General features: G+C 56.8%; 1 protein-coding gene across 1 annotated transcript; it reads right to left on the reverse strand.

The window, feature by feature from the left end:
• Window positions 1–360: 360 nt before the first annotated feature.
• LOC136651255 (zinc finger protein 585B-like) lies at window positions 361–23,460 on the reverse strand. Its single transcript, XM_066627488.1, has 11 exons — window positions 23,286–23,460; window positions 21,239–21,365; window positions 20,156–20,269; window positions 15,796–16,792; window positions 14,443–14,765; window positions 14,069–14,252; window positions 13,565–13,914; window positions 7,608–7,745; window positions 3,900–4,004; window positions 3,135–3,236; window positions 361–2,231 (listed from the first exon to the last, which is right to left on the reverse strand). Exons 1-11 carry the CDS (start codon window positions 23,307–23,309, stop codon window positions 841–843), a joined length of 3,855 nt encoding a protein of 1,284 aa, XP_066483585.1. The 5' UTR covers window positions 23,310–23,460; the 3' UTR covers window positions 361–840.
• Window positions 23,461–24,128: the final 668 nt, after the last annotated feature.

The following is a 24,128-nucleotide window of genomic DNA, read 5'->3' on the forward strand; positions in this document are numbered from 1 at the left end:
AGAGTCTGAGGGCCACATAAAAAGCTTCCGTGGGCCGCATCCAGCCCCCGGGCCTTATGTTTGACACCCCTGGTCCAGATTCACTGCAGATAGAGACGAAGTCTGCTGGTCATCCTGGCAGATCTCCACAGGAGGGTGCTGATGCAGGGCTCCTACTGGCCTGGCCTCTCAAATCCCTGCCTGTTTACTGGTTCCCCATTCTCGACAATATTGCACTGCCAAGGATCCCTTCGGTTTCCTGTGGCACCCACAAATCAACATTTCTTGGGTCCTCTCCAGTTCTGCACTCATCTTTTTCTCTGCTCTTTTGATTATTTCGTTTCCAACATTTTAAGTTTGCAAAGCTCAGGCAATGGCTGCTTCTGCCTTCACTGACAACTCAGTTTATTAAAATGTAATCCAGACTCGCACTAGGAGGTTCACTTTATCATTACAGACTTCATTAATGCCCTGCTGTGCCACCCCCTCCCCCCCATAAAAACTACTGGTCCCAGCAAGGAGTCTTGGCTCCACCTCTGTCCCTGCTGAGTAAGTGCCCCATCTGCTAAACAACCTGAGAGCTGCCCCCCATGTCCATGCTCCTGACTGCTCCCAGTATCAGTCCGGGGGGGGGGGGCCAAGACCCAGCAGAGCCACACATGAGGCCACAGTCCACCAGTCTGCCAAGGAGTGCCTCTGCTTCAGGCAGCAAGCCAGGTGTCTGACAGGGAGAAGGAGCTGGCTCCCTGCCACTTGCTTCAGCGGGGTGCTTGTCCTGCCTGCTGATGCTTCACACACCAGCCTGCAAGAGCCCAGGCTCAAGAAGTTCTTCCAGGAGACCCTTCCCCCACCACCTGGCCACTAAGGGTCCACCACATCCCCCAGCGTGACGTCTGTGTAGCTGGCCTCCTGCTTGAGCTTCGTCAGGGTCTCCAGGGGCACTGGAAGTGGGGAGCAGGAGAGCAGGAGGGGGTGCATCTGGAGGAAGGAGTCCATGCTCTCCCCACCACCCCTGTAGCAGGGCAGCAGGTGGCTATCAGCATGTGCTGCCTGGTGCACCTTCAGCTCCTTCCTTTGGTTGAAGATGGCACCACACTCCGTGCAGGGGTACACACGTTCCACTGTGTGGGTGAGGTGGTGAGTGCGCAGGTTCCCCTTGTACTTGAAGCTCTTCCCGCACTCCAGGCAGGTGAAGGGCCGCTCCCCAGTGTGGATGCGCCGATGCTTCATTAGGGTAGTCTTCAGGTTGAAGGTCTTGCCGCACTCGCCACACACGAAGGGCCGCTCCCCGGTGTGGATGCGCTGGTGCGTGATGAGGGTGCCCTTACGGTTGAAGCTCTTCCCACACTCCAAGCAGGCAAAGGGCTTCTCGCCCGTGTGGATGCGCTGGTGCTTGATCAGCTCCCCATTGTGGCTGAAGCACTTGCCGCAGTCAGTGCAGGCGAAGGGCCGCTCCCCAGTATGGATACGCTGGTGCCGGGTGAGGTCCCCATTGCGGCTGAAGCTCTTGCCACACTCCGGGCAGCCAAAGGGCCGGTCACCCACATGGATCTTCTGATGCAGGATGAAGGTCTTCTTGGCACAGAAGCCCTTGCCACACTCCCCGCAGACAAAGGGCCGCTCGCCCCGGTGGATCTTCTGGTGGGTGATGAAGTTGGCCTTGCGGTTGAAGGCCTTGCCACACTCCTCACACGAGTAGGGTTTCTCGCCCGTGTGGATGCGCTGGTGGAGGACAAATGTCTGCTTGGAGCAGAAGCTCTTCCCGCAGACGGTACACTCAAAGGGCTTCTCCCCAGTGTGGATGCGCAAATGGCGCATCAGGTCCCCCTTCTGGCTGAAGCTCTTCCCACACTCTGTGCAGGGGAAGGGCTTTTCCCCTGTGTGCACCCGCAAATGGGTGATCAGGTTGCCCCGGTGCTGAAAGCACTTTCCGCACACACTGCAGGCAAAGGGCCGCTCCGCCGCGTGGCTCTTCCCACGCCTGACTGGCTCACTGGCTCCAGGCAGCACCTCCTCCCGCAAGCCCCCTTGCCCTCCTTGGGCTGGCGGCCTTTGCCCCAACATCAGCTCTGTGGTTTTCTGCACGCCTGAGTTGCCCCCCTGGCCGGACTGAGACCATTGGCTCATGCGGCTTCTGCTCCTGGGCGAGCTCTGGGAAAGGGCTGCATCCCCTCTCTTCTGGACCGGTACTGGCTCTCCTTTCGCACCTCCAGCTGCCGACGTGCACCAACCTGGCTCAACAGGGCCGCCCACTGTGGAACAAAAGACAAATTCCAATCACAGTTCAGGCAGAAGAGCACAAGGGCATTCAACCATCGGACTCCAAAAGAGGCCCGCTAAACCACTCAAAGGAGATCTGCAGTGCCAAAAAGCATGTGGGCAGCAGAGGTGCCAGGGAGAGAAATCTGATGGTCCCTTGGTGGGCAGCTCCTTTGCCTGCACCCACTGGGGGATGCTGACATTCCTTTTCCTTGGGAAAGATGCCTGGCACATGCCTGGCTCCTGACAGTCACTTTGGGACAAGGCGCAGCCAGAAAAAGCTTCCTGCGAGGCCGCTTTCAAGGACCAGAGCTGGACTGAATGCATGAGAAGCACCACACAGGAATTAGCAAAGCTCCAGGCCAGGTGGAGGATCCGGGGTGCCCTGAAAGGTGGCAGAGCAAGAGACAGGCGCACCCAACCCAGGGCTGTGCTCCTGCCTGCAACAAGGTTTACTCAGAAGGACTCACTGCTTTGTGTTCTGCCCATCTTCCTCACCCATGTCTGTGGCAACCCAGGAGGCTGCCTTCTAGCTAGTCAGACCATGAGGGCTCTGTCCAGGACTGTTGACAGGAGCCACTGCAGAGGCTCTCTAGGGTCCCAGCAGAGAACCTGCACCTTCTCCAAGATGCTACCAGTACTCTAGCACCAATCCAGCCCCCCCCCCCGGGACAGCCATTTGCATTCCCCCCCCTACTTGAGTCCTGGAGGTGAGGGGGAAACAGCAAGAATGTGTGGGGTTCTCTCCTGCTTTTCCTCCAAGCACTACAGCAAAACTAAAACTTCATTCAGTGCTCAGAGAACCAACGGCCCACTGGCCTCTCTGAAAGCCGCCTGCAAACCTCCCCACTGGCTCCCACATGCTACGCCCTCGGCTGGGGCAGAGAGGGACTCACTCATCTGAAGGCTGCCAGGAGTGCCTGCTTGGTCCAGGGGGCACCTGAAGTCCTCCTCCTCCTCTGGCTCCATCTTCACAATCACATCAGGTCGCATATCAGCTGCAGGGAGAAAAGGAAGTGTTGGCTGTGTGTGTCCGCGCGCATGCATGCGCCAAGAGGTCAAGAGTTAGCGCCACTAGTTATCTGATACAGTAACCCAACCCAAGATTAGTTCTTCCAGCTTGGGATCAAAGTCCCAAACATCCTACCGTTTACTGATGCTACACAATTAACTTTTTGTGCTTGTTCCTGAGGACAACTGGTGCTGGGGTGGAGTAGGGGAAGAAAAGGCACCTGAGGCCCCCCCCCCCAATTATCCCCAGAAGGGTCAGCAAGTCCTCCTGTTTCCTGCCTAGTGCAAGCAACAGCTTGGAGCTTGCTGGGTTTAATTTCTCAGAAGACTGAGTCACAGCCTCTCGGGAGGGTCTGGCGGGGTGCGAGTTACTGCAGATTTCAGCTCTGTACTCAGGATAAACAAACATACTTGAAAACTGTGGGGTAGCAAAAGGCTGCAGCATTGCACAGGCTTGCCCCAGTGATCTCCTCTCAGACAGTGAATATCCCAAATGAAGTCGGTCTGCAAAGGCCCAAGACCCTGCACTGACTACTGGATGACCACAAGCCCCTGTGGTGACCATCTCCTACCCAGGACAAGGTGCAACAGACAACCCTAAGACTCCTTTGCAGAGGTCAGACTCTGACAGAGCAAGCAGGGCAACTTACAGGAGTCAGTGTCATTGCTGGATTCTCCGTCGCTGTAATCCCAGGGCCCTTCATCAAAGGAATCATCCTCAGGCTCCATCTTAATCACAATCTCCCTCTTGACACCTGAAAGTTAACCCCAAAATGACACATTCGCATCATTTGTTGTTCTTCAAAGGCGGCTGGACAGACTGATGGAGAAAGAGGCCATCACAGGTGACAGTGCATGATGGGCACACACAATGACCAGGCTTTAGAAATGGCCCATCTCCAAATGCCAGATGCAGGAGAGTGGATGCAGAGATCTTGCTGGCCTGTGTGCCCCCTGAGGCACTTGGTGGCTCCCTGTGAGATGCAGGATGCTGAACTAGATGGGCCTCTGGTCTGATGCAGCAGGGCTCTTCCAATGTCCTTACTGCTCTGCTCTGTTCTGCGGCCTGCAGGCACAGCTGGTCCCTGGCACCTTTGGCATTTGTCTCAGAATGAACGCATGGATGAAAAGAGGCAGAGCTATGAACAGGATACAATAGTGCCATCATGCTGCTTTCCACAATCAAGATCAGCTCAAAGCAGATCACAATTGCCCATCATGAAGATTTAGCACGCGCCTGCAATGTTATCCTTGACGGGGCTTCCACCATCTTAACTGGAACAGACATTAGAGTATCAGCGGGCAGTTTCCCAGGTTCCCTCTCCTTCCTTTTTAAAGACTGGGGTGACAACAGCTCTCCTCCAGGGCCTCCCCTGGCACCATGGCCATTTTAAGGGGAAAAGCCGCATATTTTAGTCAGAAGATCAGTAATTTCACACTTGGATTCCTGCAGAACCCTTGACTGGATGCCATCTGGGCCTGGTGACATATTGATCTTTGATTTGTCCATTATGCCTGAAATGTCCTCTCTTTTAACCTCTATGACAAAGGGCACAATCCTATGCATGCCTACTCAGAAGCAAGTCCCATTGTGTTCAATGGGGTTTACTCACAGGAAAGTGTGTATACAATTGCAGCCTTAATTGTTTAGTCAGGAGGGGCTGTTTAGGCAGTGGTACCTGCTTGAGGTCTTCTGCTGTGAGGATACAAAGGATTTGTTTCTCTGCAATCTCTGTCCCCCCTCTCCCTCCCTCATCACCCAGAGAGCCAACCGCTTCTCTGGCAGGCTTTGTGCTTCTAACATATCTGAAGCAGCTTTTATTATTCCCCTTAATGCTACTGGCCATGTGCTCCTCAAAGTCTTTCTTGGCCTCCTGTACAATCTCATATGCCTTTTGCCAGAGTTTGTGCTCATCACAAATTCTTGAATTCGTAAGATGACGCCAAAGCAAAACACAACCACAGCAATCCAAATACAGTTTGGATGCAAAACAGAACACTCATTCCCAGTGGACTGGCATTTGCAGTGAACTGAACCATTTCAATCGAAACTGTGGGTTGATAAATACCAGCATCCACTCAGGTGCAAAGGACAAAAGTGCTCTGCTTCCCTAGACAGATACGGAGGAGCTAGGTGGACATGCCTGCTGAGCTCAGACCAAAGCCTGGCCCCTACCCACAAGGGCCACCTTGCAGAACCTGTGCTCTCATCAGATAACAGACCCCTGAACACAGAAGACCTTCTGCCACAGGGAAGCACTGCCATTCTTGGACAGGAAGGTCAGAGGATGGTGCTCCAGCTCCCCTGCCTCCTCTCAAGAACATACAGGGGGACCAGGGAGCTGCTTGGAATGGCAGCCGGAACACACTGGCCCAGCAAGCCGCCACCACACCCCCCCATGGAAGGGGGGATTCTGTCCTGATGCTGCCTGGCTATGGTGCTTTGGGGTGTGTATGTGTTTGATGGGCAGCCAAGGCCAAGCCAACAACTGTGCCCTCCACCCCCAGATGCTGGCTCAGAGAACACAGACTAAGTCTGCCTAGGAATAAATCACGTTCAGGTCCTGAGAGGTGTGGAGCTGTGCAGACAGCCAAACAGAGAGACGTGGAGCCCCAAAAGTAAGGCCACACCCGTCAGGGGCACTTGCTGCTTCCAAGTGTTCCAAGCAGAACTGCAAAGTTCTCTGCTCAGAATACAGTTAAGTATGCAAATTGGGCACATATGCAGGCTCTTCACAGTAAAAGAAATCATTTCATCTGCGACTCTGATTCTCACAAACCCCATGGAACTTAGGAGGCAAAAAAGAATTAATGAAACAGAAAGGCGGGGAGCCGGAGCCCTGCCACACTTTCCCTTCTAGCCCAAGAGAGCTGCTCTCCTCTCAAACACAAGAGCCTGGCTACTCCCACAGCGACGCTCAACACTCCCTCAAGCAGATTAACATGAAGAGCTGGACGGGGCCTTAAAGCCCCTCAATGACGCCCAACCAAGCCTCAGGTGGCACACAGGACTCCAAGCCTCCCAGATGGTGTCTAGTGGGCAGTAACTGCCACCAGCAGTCTGCACCAATAGACAGCAGTGGCTCTGCAGGGCTCCAGCCAGAGAAGGGTCTCTCCAGCCCCATCTGATGCGTTTACAGGCCAGCAGGGCTCTGGGCTGACACGGGAGACAAGGGTTGCTCCGAGCCTCCAGGAGAGGCTGGCATGCCCACCCAGCCCTCAAGGGCAGCAGCACAAGGGCCACTGCCTGCCTGCCAGGACTATCCTCCAACACAGACTGGGCAAGGCCACTCCAGCTTGACTCTCCTTGGGTCCAGCAAACCCCAAGCTGCTCCCAAGATGCTCTTTCTGCTCGGAGCACCACCACCCCCGAGGACAGCTTCCTCTCCATCCAGCAATCCACACAACCCAGAAAGCCCCTCCAAGGCATGCCCATTGAATGAAAAACTCCTTCCTCCTACAGCAGATGGCCAAGCGGGCAGACATCCAGTCATCTCTTGGTAGTTCCTGTATTTGCCACCTGTATGGAGTCTGGTTGCCCCTGAAGAGGTCGCTGGGCCCTACTGGCAGCCCTGTCCCAACACCAGTAGCCAACACTTACTTGGAGATATATCCACTCATTCCCATTGTTTTACCCTAAAATGCTCAGGATACTCCTTGCCCCCCACTGCTCTCCCCCACCCCAACCCCAGCAAGTACAGGGACTGCTCCTTGGCTCCCACTTGTGGCACATGTCTCAAGGGGTGTGTGTGCTTGGCATGGCAGCAAACAAGTGCTGGTGAAACAAAGGGGACACGGTTCTTTTTTTCAGAGAGTGGGAATATTTGGTATCATAGAAGCCACAAGGCAGCCATCAAACGAGTCCTTCCTGCCACAACTATGTGGTCACTCCTGGTTGTGGAGACCAGCAGATGGACAGCAAAACTTTGACTGAAACATTTTGGAGCGACAGGGATGAGTGGGGCGACCACAAGCAGACCCCGTTGACCTTCCTGACCTCTCACCCCCCCCCCAGGGCTCTGCCCAGAAATGTCGGGTACTGGCCTTCCAGCAAGGAACTGGCTGCCACCAAGGAGTGAAGTCCTCCAGCGACAGTGGGGTGAGTCAAGATACCTCCACCAGTTCCAGGCTGGTTCAGATGTCAAGTACTTCATCTGGGTTAGTCAGCCAAGAAAAGCAGAACTGCCCATAAGAACATAAGAAGAGCCCCGCTGGATCAGGCCAAAGGCCCATCTAGTCCAGCTTCCTGTATCTCACAGTGGCCCACCAAATGTGAGATACAGGAACAGAATTCAACCCCCAGCTTCTCCCCTCTCTGAACCATTTGTCCCACGGAAGGGACTGTTTGCCATGCTCACCTGCAGCGGGGTCAGAGGGTACAGGTACTGCTACTGCTGCCTCCTCCCCCATCTCTGCTGGGCCTCGCGGGCACCCAATGGACAGCTCCTCATCTGGCTCCGCCTTCACCACCACCTTGTGTCCTGGGGCGACCCAGCCTGTAGCAGAAAGGAGGTGGCTGAATGCACCAAGGCTTCTTCCTACAGCATCGAGTCCACAAGGCACATCCAAGACCAGTCACCAAATAAAAATCCACTAAGCAGGATTCATGTCGAAGAGACTTCAGCCCTCCATGCCACACACCTCCCCTGCCCCTGAGAGAGTCTCTTCACTCGCCACCCCAGAACAATCGCTGCCAAGGTCAGCAAAACCACCTCTGAAGGAGTCAGCCATTCCCCCCACCCAGCTCCTCCAGCTGGAGGTGCTGCTTAGGAAACACTCTGCTTAAGGGAGACTGACAGCATGCAGGGCACCTGTGCCCTCCCATAGAAGAGGTCCAGATCACTGCTCCTCAGCCCACATCGAACAGAGGTTTGGGGACCATCGTATTTTGCACCACAGAGACAAAGTTGTACTGCCCCCAGCCCGTTTCTCCTGAGCAAAAAGCAGGTGTCTAATCAGGCACATATAATAAGGGGGGGACCCCTTCAGTGACCCCCTTCTGTGCATTGTCCAAGGAAGCAACTTAGGTATGCCAAGCAAGTGCATGCTGAGAGGGCCTCTACCACCACCATCTCATGGGCCCCTCGCCTTGCGGGGAGGATGTGGGGCAAGCAGCAAATGGGGGTGCGTGTGTGACAGATCTCCTGTCACTGTGTCTGTAGTCTCGGAAGAAGAAGAGAAAAGTCAAGTCCATCTCCCATCCACAGGAGGAGGGGGGCACCCTAAGTGGCTGCTGCAGGGGAAGGTGGGGCCCAGCTTCTGCCACCAGATCCCTCTGCTCTCTTCCCCACACAGGGTCATGCAGAGACCACACTGGAAGGACTGCCTGGAGCTGGACTGTGGACCACAACCACCTCTAGACTGAGACCCACTGGCTGGACTCCCAACTCATCATCATCACCCTTCAGCCATAAGGGGGTGCAGGACAGCCATGCTGACCCCTCCTCCAGCCTCCAGAGATGAGAAGCAGGACATGGGCCCTTGCTGGTTCACCCCCAGCTCTGAGGACCAGAGGAAGGTTCTGGACCCGCCAGCCGCACTGCTCTGCGACAGTCTGTGAGAAGCCTGGCAGGCGTCTCTTCCATCAGCTGGGAACCCAACTGAAGGAAGGAGTCTCTCTGCAAGATGCTGTCAGCACTGCAAGTGCCACAGAACGCTGCTCCAGTGAGTCCAACGGCCAGCTATACAGCGCCTTAGGGTCCATGCACAGGCACTGCCATGCATGTGCACTAGAGACAAGGGTGTCCCCTCCCCACACAGAGGTTTAACTTCCAACAACCTGGTTATGTGCTCTGCAGTTTTAACAAGAGACACAAAGCACAGATCCATCCAAAAACACGCTGTTCTGACAACACAGGACTGCTGGGACATATGTGGGTTCCCGAAGCAAAGCTCGGCCCTTTCTTCACCTTTCAGAGGTGGCCTGCAGAACAGCTGGCTGCGACTCACCAGGGCTGGTGAGTTCTAAGGCCTTGTCCATCTCTTCCAGGAAGACACTGCCACAGGACACTCTTTGGCTTGCTCCTCTTCAATGACTGCCTGGGGTCTCACACCTCCACAACCTGCCCAGGAAGGGGAGAAGGGAAGAGTCACAGGCTGGAAGGGCCAACCAGGGCAGCCGCCACCAGCATGTGCCCTGGCAGAGAGCAAGTTTGCAAGAAGCGTGGAGCCCGAAACAATGTTTTGTTCTGGAAGCGAGCTCTGGCCAGAACCGGGCGACCATGTGGAGCTCCTCATTGTATGGACTCACCATGTGATCAGAGGCACATCCGCTGGGCAGTTTTTCTCAACAGGAGCAGTTGGTGCGTTTAGGGCTGTGGCCTCAATGAGCAGCAATGCGCTTGCCTCGCACACGCGCATCAGCACTTTCCCCATCTTATTTTACGTTCCGGCTACTGCGCTTTCACAGTATGCTGTGCCTGCTGCAAGGCAAGGCACCCACTGAAGATGGCACAACGTACTGGAAGGTCTGAGAAGCACTGGCACCCGGGGCTCACGGGTGGGGCACATCCCAGCGAGGCATCACTCGCCTCCACCAGGCAGCCCCCAGGAGCTCTGCAATGACTCTCCAGGTGGTACTCATGGCAACTGTAGTGGTGGCGGCGGCAGCAGGAATCCTCCTGATGACATCCAAGGTGCACTCAGGGCTCACAGGAAGAGGTTCCGTCTTGGCTCACCACCTCTTCAGCAGCCCAAACCTGTCCCATTGCAAAGCTGCATTCCTACAAGGAGGGAAAAGCCAGGAAGTCATCAGCCCTGGGCCAGTGACTGGGGTCAATCTGCACTGATAGCCATGAAAAGCAAGCCACAGAGCTGCGGTGCTTCTAGCACCTCATCCCAGGCACTCGGCAGCAACTGTCCAGCAAAAGCCAGGAGCAGCCACAACTGTGAGCTTTTCACAGCCTCACTTCCTTAGCAAAAAAGCTGACGTGCCCAACTCTGACCACCTGGGGTGGGGGGTCACATGCACCCCACTGCAATGCCTTAGGCAACCCGGCACTGGGGTAAGGTTTAGAATAAGAGCAACCCTGCAAAATGGACTTTTATTAGCAAAAATAAAGAGTTCTCAGAACTCTTACCGCAAGGCCTCTGCCCCAGCAGGACTCCACACACAAACATCCAAGCGGAGCCTCTGCCGCACCACCCTGACAGGGTGAACAAGGATGATGCACCTCATGCGGGTTAGAACAGGAGGCAGGGAATTCCTCACTGACACCCGTTGGTGCTGCAGGCCTGCCTCACGCCCCACCTGCAAATACTGCCCCTTCAGGATTGTCAAATGTGCCTTTGCTACAACTCCACTGCCCAATTGCCCCTTCCTTTGGCACCAGCTGAGAGCAGGGAGAGGCTGACAAATGCTGCAGGCGTCAGCTGTTGCCACTGTAGGCCACACACGCAGCTGGAGTCCTCTGCAGGACTGCAGCACTGCCACCTGGGGAAGCAGTCGGGGTCCTCAGCTGGGCTTGAACTTCTCCTGTCTGGCTCTCAGCCAGCATCTCTGTGCAGTGGGCCCCCAGCAACCTGCTCTGTCTAGGCACTTGCTGGCAAAAAGGTTCCTTCCAGCTGGGGGGATAGGCATCCTTGGCCTAGAGAGACTTGGGCACTTATTTCATATGGCTGTGCACACACAAGGGAGAAGGCTCCTCTCTGTTGCTCTGCTGTGGTCCAAGCTCTGTGGTGGGGCTTTGAGCAGTTCTCTGCCTCCATCACGGCAGCTCCTGAAGGGGGTTGGGGTTCTGTGGCATGTGCAGGTTAGTTATGGGGCATTTTGCCATGGTGGGCAATGGTGATCACTGCTGTGGTACTCACTGCTGGGGGCACCCATGACCAACACATACTTCACATACCCTTACAGATGCATGATTGAAAGGTGGCCAACCAAGATTTTTTCAAATAGCTCCCTCGGGCTGTTTAAATACCTTTATTGTTTGGAAGGTAAATAGCCCACAATGGCATTAAAAGTCCAAAAGCTCTTCCTAACAGCTGATCAAACCCAAGGCTGCAAGGAGCAGAGATGCCTCGCCTGTCCCCTTGAGGCAGGCAGACTCAGAAGCAGCAGGGCCTCACCCTGCTAACCCCAGGCAAAGGGGAGGCATTGCTTTTGGCACAGAGGCAGTGGGAGAAAGCGGCATCACCGCTGTGCTCCATGCACACTGCTCAGTCCACTGCATGGTGAGGGCAGACAGGCTGCTCGAGTAACATGCACCCAGGCTGCAAGTTCTGTAACAGCTGGTGCTTTTCTGATGGGCAATTCAGGCTGCACTGTCTTCATTACTTTCTGCTAACATACAAGTTATTTTAGGTTTAAATTTGGTAGGGCAACTATAGTCCCACGCACAATTCTGGCAGACCTTCGGTACTGTGCCCTGTGGTGCGTTATTGACTGTGCCCACTAAAGCACAAATATGTATTTAAGCAAATACCGTAGAACCATAAATCCCTTCAAACAGAATAGTAAACAGTGAAACAGAAAATTAAAGTTATAGAAATCCAAACTATTAATTCCCCATCATCAGTCTCAAGCATGGCTTTTCTGACTCAGTCCAATTCCAGAAAAAGCAAAGAATAGATGCATGAATATACAGAAAACCGTGCAATTGAGGGGGAGAACAAGAGAAATGAGGGCTCAGGCAACTCCACATCAGAGTAGCAAATCCTAGGAAACACCTGGGTGCCCCTCTTCTCACTCCTGCACAGAGGCAGCCGACACAAGGGATAACTAGGGTGGAGAGAAAGGATCCCTGCCTACTAGCATAGAGACAATGTGATCAGGTCAGTGTATTTATCGCACACCACCTTGGAGTGGAAGCATCCAAGACACAAAAGCGCAAGGGGTGCTCTGTGCCTCTGTGCACATTACCCAACAGCAGCTGTCAGTGAGGTCTGGCAGCACCAGCTGGTTCACTGCCTGTCATGGAGGCTGCAAAGCAGCAGGGGCCTGCCTGGAAGAAGCAGGCCAGCAGCCCCACAGGAGAGCACACTGGCCACTGCCCTGGGAGAGGGAGCCCTGAAACACAGTGTATTGCTTCCCCCTCCTATGGGGGGGGGGGGAATGAAGGCTCCTGAGGAGCTCTGAGAGAAGTGAATGCCCAGCCCCCAAGCAACGCTGTGGCATTGTGCCTGTGATTTCGCAAGGCAGACGCTCACAGCTCTCAGAGGGTGCAAAAGGAAGAAAGGATCAGGACTGAGGGTTCGTGCAAAGGCACACCTGGCAATACTGAAGGGTCATTGCTTCGGGGCTGGAATAGAAGTCGGGTATGCAATGCCAGTACAGTGTGCCATGGGATTTCCCCCATACAAGCCTACCTGCACACCTTTGCTCCCCCGTTGGTGTGAGGTTCCTCTTGGGCGTTTGTTTGGGAGTCCTCCAGGGGCAGAGGCCCTAAAGCAAGAATCCTGAGAAGACAAGTGTGAATCTTAGCTTGCTGTAGGTGTTGTGAGGGCAGGCAGTTTGTGTCAACTGCACTTTCTCCACAGTGCCACTAACGCCACCCCCTGTGCGCACCCCAAATGTGGATGATGTGAGGCCAAATAGGCACAGCTTCACCTGCAAGCTCATCCTCTCAGTCTTGCTCTTTCCAGCAGGGGTTCAGGGTCAGGGCTGCTGCATTGCCATAGGTTACAGACCACACTTGGTGATGCTCTGCTGCAGGAAAGTGGGCAGGACAGGTCAGTGCTAGGAGATTGCCTGATCTGTTCCCATGGCCTCCTCCACTCCCATGACAGTTCTATCTTTGGTGTTGGGCTTGCCAACATTTGGGACATTTCTGTTGTCCAGAGGGGATTCCGGGTCTCATAGGACAACTTTGCCTCACCAGCTGCATCTGTGCCAGCATGAGACACCCATTGGAAAGGCATTGCACTGGCATCCATGGCACATTTGTCAGTGACACTGGAGCTAGAAGGGTAGGGTGGTCATTGTCCTGGCAATGCTATCTGCCTCCAGGGGCATAAGCAATGCCCTCAACACATCTGTCAGTGGCACTGGAGCCACAAGGCACTCCCTTCTCCTTGGAAGGAATTCCTCCCACCCAACAGCACTCATCCAGCTGCTGCATTCAGGCACTTTCTGGGCCCTGCCGCACATCAGGACTTCTGCCTGGCAGAGTTTGTGCACCATGAATGCCTCGCAGGGCCAGGAGCAGAGGAAGGTGGTGGAAGGCGAAGGGTGCACCAGCTGGGTGCAGCCACATGGCCACCCGCTCTGCCACCGCAGCACTCGGCAGAGGGCGTGTGCCTGAGAAGGGCCTGGTCGAGGTGGGGCCAGGACCGCACCTCGCCAGCGCAGCCCCCAGGCGGGTTCATCCACAGGCACCTCTAGCGGGAGGCCGAGGGCTCAGGGCAGAGGGGCTGCCCGTGTCCGGGGGGGCCAGGGCGGGTGCAGCCGAGAACGTCGCCCTGACGGACTCCAAAGCCGGCAGCTGTGTGCGGAGCCCTCGCAGGCAGGCGCCCAGGGCGAGGGGGGACCCTGCCGGGCCCGGGCAGGAGCCTCCGCCGCAGGAGGGCCGCTCCGCAGTGCCGCAGCCGCCCCGCTCAGGCAGGTGGAGGCGCCTCGGGCAGCCTCGGCCGGCGATCAGCGGGGCCGCCACCCGCACCGGCCCTCGGGGGCGCCCCCCGCCCCGGAGGAGGTGAAGCCAGCCAGCCAAGCCCTCCCCTCCCCGCACCCTGGAGCGGGGCAGCGTCGCCCCTCAGGTGCCGAGGGAGAGGGAGCCCGCCCGCGAGACGTCCTTGCCGGGCAGGGCTGAGCCCAACCGGGCCGGGGAGGCCGGTCGCCGCCCCGCCCTGCCCGCCGCTGCCCCGCCTCTCGGGGGGCGCCTACCGGGACGGGACCGTGGCCACAGAGACCGGCCTGCCTGCCTGCCTGCCGCCGGCCCCCCCGGCCAGGCACGAAGCCGGCAGCCGCGGGCGGGCTCGTCCCCAAGCCCGCGCCCGAAGGAAGCCCGCCCGCGGCTCCAGGCCAGGAGGCAGGCCGCGGGCGGGGTGCCCCGAGAAGAGGAACCCACCTGGCCGGGCGGATGCGGGAGGCGCAGCCCGCTCCATCGCCCTCCGCCGGGCCTGCACGAGCCTGGAGGAGGCGCCTGCCTTTGTGGTGGGCACGGAAAGACTACAGCTCCCAGCAGCCCCGGGAGCGAGGGGCGCGGGCTGCTGTTGCCCCGCCCCCAGGCGCAGGTCGTGCCCCTCCCCTCCGCTCGCCTGCGTCGACCACTAGGCGCCGCTGCCTCCAAGCCGCTGGTCTCTTCGGAGGGGGCGGGGCTGCCGCCTGCGGAGGCTCCGACGTGACCTGCCCAGACCCGTCGCGCCAGCCCGGCTCGCCAGGGGTGCAGCGCGTCCCCCTGTGCCCGGCGGTGCCGGGGACGTGCGGCGGGCGGGAGCAGGTGAGGCAGAGCCTCCGAGCGCCGCCACCGCAGCCTGAGCGAGCCCCACTGACTTCTGAGTAGACGTGCACCGCAGTGGGCTGCCAGCCCCGGGACTCCGAGGGAGGCTCTGCCTCGCCCGCCTCCCACCCGCCACGCGTCCTCCCAGGGCACCAGCGGGGCGAGGAAGGGCTTCAGCGGGGCGATCTCGGCCGGTCCCAGGCGTCATGGCAGCCCCGCAGACCGGCCAGCCCAGTGATTTCCAACCTTTTTGGCACACTGACAAGGCACTAAAGTGGTCAGGCCACCACCAGGTTGTTGACAAGGCACACCATGCTGCCAGCGGGGGCTCGCATCTCCCATTGCCCCTATTAATAAATGACCTTCCCCCAAATTCCTGTGACACACCTGAGGACCACTCGCAGCACACCAGTGTGCCACGGCAGTGGTTGAAAATGGCTGAGCCAGCCCCTTCTGGGGATGCCACAGTAGTCGCCTGGGCCAAGTAGGGCTGGACTGGACACCCTCCTGGGACTCTTCCAGCCCTTCATGTTCTGTTTCCGCACAACCAGAATCCCCTACAATGCTGGTCCCGGTGGTAGCTGGAGAGGGCAGAGCGCTCAGTGTGGCAGGGAGGTGCGAGCAGCCCTCCCCTTTGCAGCCATTCCCTGTGGGGGGGGGGAATGGGGGTCCACTTACGTATGTACTTTATTTCTGTGCTGTGTGTTGGTGCTTGGAGAAATCCCAGAAATTTGAGCCCACTCATTCATTCATCCAAGTTCCATCTCTAATGTAGGCATTTAACTTTTTTTCCCAGCCCTCAACACTGCCAGATATTTGATGTGGCCCTTTGGCCAAAAAGCATAGAGGCCTTGCTCAAAAGCGTTGTCAATATTCCTGCAAAGCAAGGAAGGTTGAGAGGAACCAGCAGACCCCTGGCTCTCAGAGGTTGCATAACCACCATTCAGTTGAAACCACGGAAGAGCCATGGGGGGAGATAAAGGGTGATGCAGAGATCACAAGGGGAGAGCCCTGCAGGCCAGGAGTGCTGAGACTGGAGGACACAGAACACACCCAGACTGGAGCCTGCTATTTACCTTTATTTTGAAGACAGCAGCTGGGCAAGCACACACCTCCCCCACACACGCCCCAAAAGGTCCCATGGCTATTGGGGGGGGTCACAACATGCTACAGCTCAGCCTCCTCTTTGAGCTGTGCCTCCTCGGTGGCATGAGAGGTCTGGTGCTGGAGCAGCTTCTCACGGAAGCGGAAGCAGCGGCCACACTGCAGACAGGAGAATGGCCTGCTCCGACGATGCAGCTTGCTGTGGGCCACGAGGCTAACCTTGCAGGGGAAGCTGCGGTTGCAGTCGGGGCAGGTGAAGGGCAGATCCCCAGAGTGCAGCCTCTGGTGGGTGAGGAGGTTCCTATGGCGGCTGAAGGTCTTCCCGCAGACAGGGCAGGAGTAGCCCCCTTCTTGGCTGTGCTGTTTTTGGTGGATCTGCAAGCCCTCCTTCCAGCTGAAGCTTTCTCCACAATTGGTGCAGGCAAATGGCCTGTCATCCCGGTGGACCACCTGGTGCCCCACCAGCTCTGCTTCACTGCCAAAGGCCTTGCTGCAGTTGGGGCACTTGTGGGAGGTCTTCCCCCCATGCTCTCGCCTGTGGACCAAGAGATGCCTCTTGCGTTCAAAGACCAGGCCACAGTCGCCACAAGGGTAAAAGCTCTCAGCTGCATGCTCTGCCCGGTGGCGCAGCAGGTCCCCCTTGAGGCAGAAGCGGATGCCGCATTGGCCACAAGGGTGCCGGCGCTTCCCCCGGTGCTTCTTGTGGGTCAGGAGGCTGAGGCGGTAGTGGAAGCTCTTCCCACAGGATATGCAGGCCAAGGGACCTTTTTCATCCTCCTCGTGGAGAGTCTGGTGCTCACTCAGAGCATCCCTGTCCTCAAATGTCTTCCCACACTCCCCACAGATCAGCACCCCCATCTCCAAAACATCTCTGCCTCCCTCCAGGGGACCATGCAAGACGCTTCTCACATCTGTCAGCTGCACTGCACACCAGCTGGAGCACATCTGAAGGACATGGCTCTCTGGCCCCCAGGTGCTCCTCTGGTCACAGGGCGGGGGTGGGCTCCAGCACCCATGGGACTCCTCTTCCATGCCTTGTGCCTGTCTGCTCGTGCCCCAGTCAGCTGTGAGGGGAAGAAGAGGGAGAAGATGATGTGCACTGATAATGTGGCCACCTCCACGCATTGCTTATTTATCTGTTTACAGGTTGAGCCTCATTATTCGCGTGGGTTCCATTCCAAGCACTCACTTGGATGGCAAAAAATGCACTATAGCAAATCAATTTTAAAAACAAACTTTCTTTGCTCTGGTGATTTAAAAATAGCTTTGCTGACCTATGGACTCTAAGATAAGAGTCATACAGCCCAATCCTATCCAAACTTACCTGGGAGTAAGCCCCATTGACTAATGTGACTTACTTCTGAGAAGACATGCATAGGATTGGGCTGTCAGAAGACAATCCATCAATCAGTCCTCCTCCAAGCGCTTACAAAGGTAAGGAGTGTAAGCCTCCAAGCGCTTAAACTCAGCCCCTCCCTTCACCAATGCAAAGTGATCACCTTTCTTTCACTGCTCAGGGGGAAGGGAGGGGTCACCTGGAGAGAGAAGGATTGATGGATTGTCAGCCAGCTGCCCTCTCTCTCTCATTAAGGAGACTACTGTTAAAGGACTGTTCAGTTTTTTAAACTGATTTTAAAGGGATGCATTTTTCCCCTTCTCCAGGGATCAGGACATTCCTTATCATTTGCAGGGGTCATTCGTGTTGAGTCAAACCAGTGTATAAAAAATCCAGGTATAAATAGGCTGGACCTGTATTCAAAGAATTTATATCCCGACTTTCCCAGGCCTAGGCAAATGCCCAAGGCGGCTTACAAAACTTCACAATAAACTGTACAGTGTATACAAACAATGAGTAAAATAATTAATTAAAAACAATAAAACTGGCAGGGGAACTATTCCAGAGAAAGGCAGCAGAACCAAAGCACTGTTATGAAGGCACAGACATCAACCCAGATGCCAGACAAAACAGGAAGGTTTTGAGCCCTCATGGAAAAGCCATAAGGGAGGGGGTAGTTCCTAATTCCCCTGGAAGGGAATTCAACAGTTGTGAACCCACTGCAGAGAAGGCTTGTCCCTGAGCTGTCACCCCTCTAACTTGGGATAGAAGTGGCACTGAAAGGAGAACCCCTACAGATGACCTAAGAGTTCAGGCTGGAATGTATGGGAGAAGGTGGTCCCTCAAACATCCTGGACTCAAACGATGAAGGGTCTTTAAGGTCAATACAAGCATCTTGAATTGGGCCCGAAAATAAATGGGCAGCCAGTGCAGTCGCTGGAGCAGCGGTCCAACAGAATCAAACCGCCCAGCTCCAGCAACCACCTGAGCTGCCACATTCTGTGCGAATTACACCTTCGAAACTGTCTTCCTACAGCCCTACTTAGAGTGCATTGGAGTAATCCAGTCTTGAAGTCACTAAGAAATGGACCACTGTAGTCAGGTTAGGTCAAGTATGACCATAGCCAATGCACCAGTTGAAGTTGGGCACACACCCCTACCCACTGCTGCCACCTGACTTTCCAGGGACAGCTGTGAGTCCACGAGCACTCCCACACTGCGCACCCATTCCTGCAGGGAAGTGCAACCCCATTAAGAGTGGGCAGATGACTTAGGGCCCAATCCTATCCAACTGTCCAGCACCGGTGCAGCCACAATGCAGCCCAAAGGTAAGGGAACAAATGTTCCCATACCTTGAGGAGCCCTCCCCAACACAGGAAGCAGTGCATACCCCATTGGCACAGCAGCACCTGCACTGGAAAATTGGATAGAATTGGGCCCTGCAGCAAAGATTTCCTGACCCAGAGGACCGCTGTCTTTTCTGGGATTCAATCTCAACCCATTGGCTTTCATCCAGACCCCAACCGTCTCCAGGCTGCACTCCAGGACTTTCACAGCCTCCCTGAACAAAATGGCAAGGAGAGAGAGAGAGCTGGGTGTTATCAGCATATTGGTAAGACCCTACTCCAAATCCCCCAGTGGTTTCATGTAGATGTTAAAAAGCATGGGGGATATAAGAACATAAGAGCCCCACTGGATCAGGACAAAGGCCCATCTAGTTCAGCTTCCTGTATCTCCCAGTGGCCCACCAAATGCCTCAGGGAGCACACAAGACAAGACAGAATAGAACCTTGTGGCATCCCACACTATGAAGGCCAGGATGCTGAGCAGGTGTTCCCTAGCATCACCATCTGGGACCTTTCGGCCAAGAAGCAGCAAATTTATGTGCAAAGTGCTTCACAATCCTTACTGGGTGTTGGGCCTATGTTTTCCAGACAGAGAACTGACTTTCCAAGATGTCTGGGGCAGGGGGTGGGTAGGATCTGAACCAGGTCAAGTCTCTGTTCCTCGGGTCACACACTCATTCTCAGCTTTTCACTGGAGAAAAGCTTAAGCCATTCAATGCCTCTTTGCATGTTCTGAGAAGCTGAGGTAGATGGGGGTCCACTGCTAGTGCTTCTAGAAAACCTGCAGGTCTTCCTCATGGGAAGTCTTTCCATCATGTCTGTCCAATGTCTGGGTCCTGGTGGGGAGCTGGTTCCCCCCCTTTCAGCAGTGCGCCAAGTGCTGGGCCTGTGGGGCCCATGCTGCAGAACCTTCTGGGGTGATCTCTGGTGACCCACCCCTTCCGCACCTGAGCAAGTGGTGTGGCTAGCCTGGGCAGCCTCACAGAAGGCGGTCAAGGCTGAGGCCATGGAAGATGCAGGGGAGGTGGGAGAGGCTTAGAGCAAGGAGCACAGGCACAGTAATGGAGGACGGAACGGGAGAGGTGGGGGCAGGAGTTAAACAGCCCGGCTGGCCCAGGGAGGTGGGTCCTGGTGAACAAGACACTCCCTGTAAAAGGACAAGGGCAGGCCAGTGCTGAGGGCTCAGTGCTAGCGGACTGCCTGCTTGAACAGAAGCAGGTGTGTATGTGAGCCTCTCCAGGACTTACAGCCAGAGAGGAGGACAAAGGGTGCAAGACCCCCCCCCTCCCCGTCTTGCTCATAGGCCAGAATGCAGCTGGGCCTACAGAGCATCAGGTCCAAATGCGGTCCAGAGGAGCAAGTGCGGAATCTGTGCTGCATTCGCCAGCAGGAATTGTAAGGACTCTCTCAGGATCTTATTGCCACCGTGCGAGTGAACCGATGAGGCCAGGGGACTCCAGCTTGGAGTGCTGGGAGGGGGGGAGGCAGGCTGCACACACAGCCATGGTCAATAGGAAAAGGTTTCCCAGGGCAAAAACGGAGCTGCACAAGGAGAACAGGGATGTGAGACGCAGGGTGCTTTGTGCATTGATTCCCCACTTGCTGCATGCACCAACCAGTTTCGCAAGCCAGGGATTCCCTTTGCCAGCCTCTCTGCCACTTGTCACTCGCTGACATCATTTGCTAGATGCTCCTGTGCCTTGTGCCCTGCTCTGCCAGTCTGGGGCTCTGTCAGTGCCACTCACCAGAAGCGCGGGTCCCACAAGCATCCCTCTTCTCTTCTCTGTGGGGATCCATGACATACAGCTTCTCCCCTTGCTCAATTTTGCACAGGAGTTCTGGCTTGGGGAGCATGGAACCTGCACATGGGAGAGAAAAAGTTAGCCTGTGTTTGCTCTCATCACAGCAGCAACCTCAGGGCAAGTAGGATCAATCAGCACCTCGGTATTAGGAGGTACCTTCTCTGGAGGTTGGCTTCATGACACAGGCCCTGATCTTGCAATGAGCACAGTATGTTCACATGTATGCCTGGCAATACCAGGGCCTCACAGGAGGGCTGTGTGCCACTGGACTGTGCCACTCAGGAATCACACAGGCTCTGACAGAGGCTTCCAACACCCCTCCTGGCAGATCTTGCTCTCTGGTGCATCCCATCCCCAGCTGGCATGTCCTGAAATGCATGAACACCATCTGGAAAGCTGCGGTTGGAAGCCATGACTGTGTGCACCAACGTTGCCTGTTCCTACACACCAGGACTTCCTAAGTGAGTCACCCTTGCTTCCTCTTACAGACTGGAAACTGAAGCTCAGAGAGTGGCTTGCCCTAGGGTGTGCAGTAAGGGGCACCCCACGTTCCTCATCTGTGTTGGAAAAAGTAAACATGGGTGGGTGTTTTGGCACTTCTGGGTGTGCGGAATCTCTGGCGGAATCTCTGACTTCAACCAGGATATGGCCAGTTGCAAGCATTATTCCCTGCCAACAATCAACTGGACATGCCAGTATCCAGAACTGTCCTCTCACTGTGGTAAACAGCATGGGGGGGACGGGACACAACAGACAGCAAGGTGTGTTCATGTCAAAATAAGTGAATGCTTCAGTGTGTCATTTCACTCTCACAAGAGGACCCATGTTCTCTGGCTGAAGGAAAACCTGAACTCAACTCTTTTTTTCTTACCCAATACACCGGACCCAGGTGATACTTCTCACCCCTGTCTGACTAGCCAAAGTAGCAGAGAGCAAAACTGCTGAGAGACAGACTCAAGTCAGTCTGAAGCCAGTCCCTGAATCAGAGGGCGGGCAGCTGGCAGGGGCGCTGCTCTGGATCCTCACCCAGCGAAGCCAACAGCTCAAAGTTCTCCTTCATGACGTCCCGGTAAAGCTCCCTCTGCCAGTCTGTGAGCTCTGCCCACTCCTCCAGAGAGAAATAGATTGCCACGTCGTCAAATGTCACTGGGACCTGGAGAAGAGAGAAATACGGGCATCCTTCAGTCATGTGCCACCTGCAGTGAAGGCAGCCGCAACCATTGCAAACTGATCCAGGGCTACTGGCCATGTGCTGCTGTTGCCCCCTGTTCCTGCAGCAGCTTCCTTTGGAATCTCAGGTGCAAGGGTGCAATGGTGGCAGGGGGCTGCTGGCCTTCCTGTCCTGCTGGTGGGCTTCCCATTGGGGCACCTGATGGGCCATTATGGGAAGCAGCCAAATGTTGGACGAGGCCCCCCCTGCCTGATCCAGTAGCCAGGCTCTTGTGTTCTTACTCTGCACTAGTTGCAGGCAACGCGGCATTAAGAGTCCATTACCCAAAGTCATCACCATCCTGGTGATGGAAGTCCCAGACCTGGAAGACTGTGGGATTGGACCCCCCCCCCCAATCAGCCAGAATGTGGGGACTGGTGGAAGATCAGGCCACTGTTCTATCACCTCCCCATGGATCTCTGGAAGCCGCTGGGCCTGAAGTCAGTCAAACAAAACATGTCAGTGTCAAACATGCCAGAGCTCTGTGGGACCTTGTGGCAAGCAAAAGCTACACTGGGGCACCGCACAACCAGCAGATGCCCAATGCCTGGCGCTGGGCTCTCAAAGTGACCCACTAGCAATTGTGTGCCATACTAGGAGCTCTGTGGCTGACGCTTACTGCACCCCTCCTGGCTCTTCAGTTCTCCTTTTCCTTCTCAGAGTGATCTACCTGGCCACACGTTCCCGTGTCTGTCTGTCTCTCTGTTCAAGAGATAATAAAGAAGAGAGCGGGTCTTTGAGCATGTGCAGAGGGGCTTCCCACTGCTATCTCCACAGCCTGTCCTGCATCCCTGAGATGAGGAGGGGGCTTGGGGGTGGTTTTGGCACCATTTCTGGGGGGCTTTCCTGCTCCGCACCTCTTCCCCAGACGATCCTCTATGGAAGGGTCAGGCAGTCGGCTTGCCACACCTCGCCCACTGCCAAAGGGGCGGAAGAGCCCTGCAGTTGGCGACAGGGCACAGCGGGGCAGGCAGGCAGCCTACGCCCCCCCCCCCGAGATAGCCCTGCGAGACTTCCAGCGCGAGTGGACCGGGGAGCGAAGCCCTCGAAGCGCCCCCTCGGCCCAGGCATGTGCCTTTGTGCCATCCCCACAGCCGCTTCCCGGGAAACCCGGCTCCAGGGGCGGCTCCGCCTGCCGCCGCTGCACCCAGTCCTGGTTCCGCGGGCCCCCCCCCCGCCCTAGGGGCGTGCAGGCGCTCGGAGCGCTGACGGGCGGACGAAGGCGGCCGGCCGGCACGGGGCAGTGCCGGTGCCCGGGGCCTCCTCCCGTCCCCTCTGGAGCCGGCCTCGCAGCGGGCGGGCCTGGCAGCTCTCCCACGCGCGGTACCTGGCGCGGCCGACCGGAGCAGGCCCCGGGGGGAGCGGCGGCGCCCTCGGCAGCTAGGGCTCCAGCATGGGCGACCTCATCGGCGGGCTCTCTGGCGGGCGGGGGCTCAACCGCTGCTCGGGGAGTCGGGCGCGCGCAGCCCCGCAGCCGGGACGAGCCGGGCGCGCGGCCGCCCCAGCCCGCCTCCCGAGGAGGCCCTGCCGAGCCCCGCGGAGCCTCCCGCGCACAGGCGGGCAAGGGCCGCCCGCACGCCCCCCACCGGCGAGGCCACCGCGACCGCCAGCTCGCTGGCACGCCGCACCCGCGCGAAAGCCTCCGCCGGCAGCCCGCTCCAGCACCGGCCTCTTCCCCGCGGCGGGGAGAGCCTCGGCCCGGCGCTTGGCGGCCTCCCCGATGCTGCGAGCGAGTCTCCGCCTCCGCGGCGCCCCCGCGCCCTTGGCACTCCTCGGGCCGGGCAGCAGACGGCGGAGGCGTGCCGGCCCTGCAGGCCTCGTCGGGGCAAAGTCCGTCCCGGGTCGCGAGCAGGGGAGTCCCACCTGGTCCGAGGCCCTCCGGTCCATGCGCCGCGCCGCGCCGAGGCTGCTGCCCGGAGTCGCCGCCTTGGATCTCCGCCCCCGCCCACCCTGGCACGGCGCTTCCAGCAGCGCCGTCCCGTCAGGGCATCTCTGGGAGGAAACTCAGCTGGGAGGTGGAGCTGCCACCGGCACTTCGTTTGCCTCCGGACAGGTTGCCGATCGCTCCTCCCTGGGCCCTGACCAGCTCCCGCCTGCCCCGGAGCGCGCAGAGGCTGTGGGTGTTGGAGGAATCTTAAAAAATTGGCTTCCTCTTTAGGGGGGAAGCAGAGTAACTTCAGCAGCAGACCCCCCCTCTTGCTGGGAATCAACCCCAGGGAAGCTCCCATACCTGGCTGACTGCTAATTAATAAAAGACAAACGACAATGGCTGGTTGAAGTTACAAAAGAAGTCATTTACTCACGGTTCCATAGAAGCATGTTTACAGCATCTGATTATGATCAGAGGTTACACTAAACTTGAGACAACAAGGCCCTGGAGCTGCCTTGACCTGCATGCCATGTGGTCAAGATGGTGTTGCCAGCAGAGCCCTGCTGTGACCCATCATGTCAGGTCAGAGTTCAGTGAGGAAGAGAGGGCATGCACTGAGTAGAAGGGAAGGTTATAGTGTCTGGGCCACACCCCCACATAGGTCATCCAAAGGGGACAGGTAAAGTGTAGGGTCACTGGGCCATGGCTTAACCCTTTCAGGACAGTATCCTGCCACCTCTGGACAGCAGATGGGAGTTGCACCAAACTCCAACAGTGGGCTCACCAGAGGTGGGTATTTGCTTGAGAGTTGTGCGCCCGTGTCCGCTCCTGTGCCC

This window comes from Tiliqua scincoides, chromosome 5, assembly GCF_035046505.1.
Source record: "Tiliqua scincoides isolate rTilSci1 chromosome 5, rTilSci1.hap2, whole genome shotgun sequence".
In the NCBI taxonomy this organism is placed as follows: Eukaryota; Metazoa; Chordata; class Lepidosauria; order Squamata; family Scincidae; genus Tiliqua; species Tiliqua scincoides.

Excerpts from the sequence above, each read along its gene's own strand:
- LOC136651255 (XM_066627488.1), bottom strand. The coding sequence starts at position 23,309 with ATGGACCGGAGGGCCTCGGACCAG. Across the intron at positions 21,366-23,285 it reads ACCGGAGGGCCTCGGACCAG|GTCCCAGTGACATTTGACGA; the intron begins GTGGGACTCCCC and ends TCTCTTCTCCAG. Across the intron at positions 3,237-3,899 it reads CAGCAATGACACTGACTCCT|CTGATATGCGACCTGATGTG; the intron begins GTAAGTTGCCCT and ends TTCTCCCTGCAG.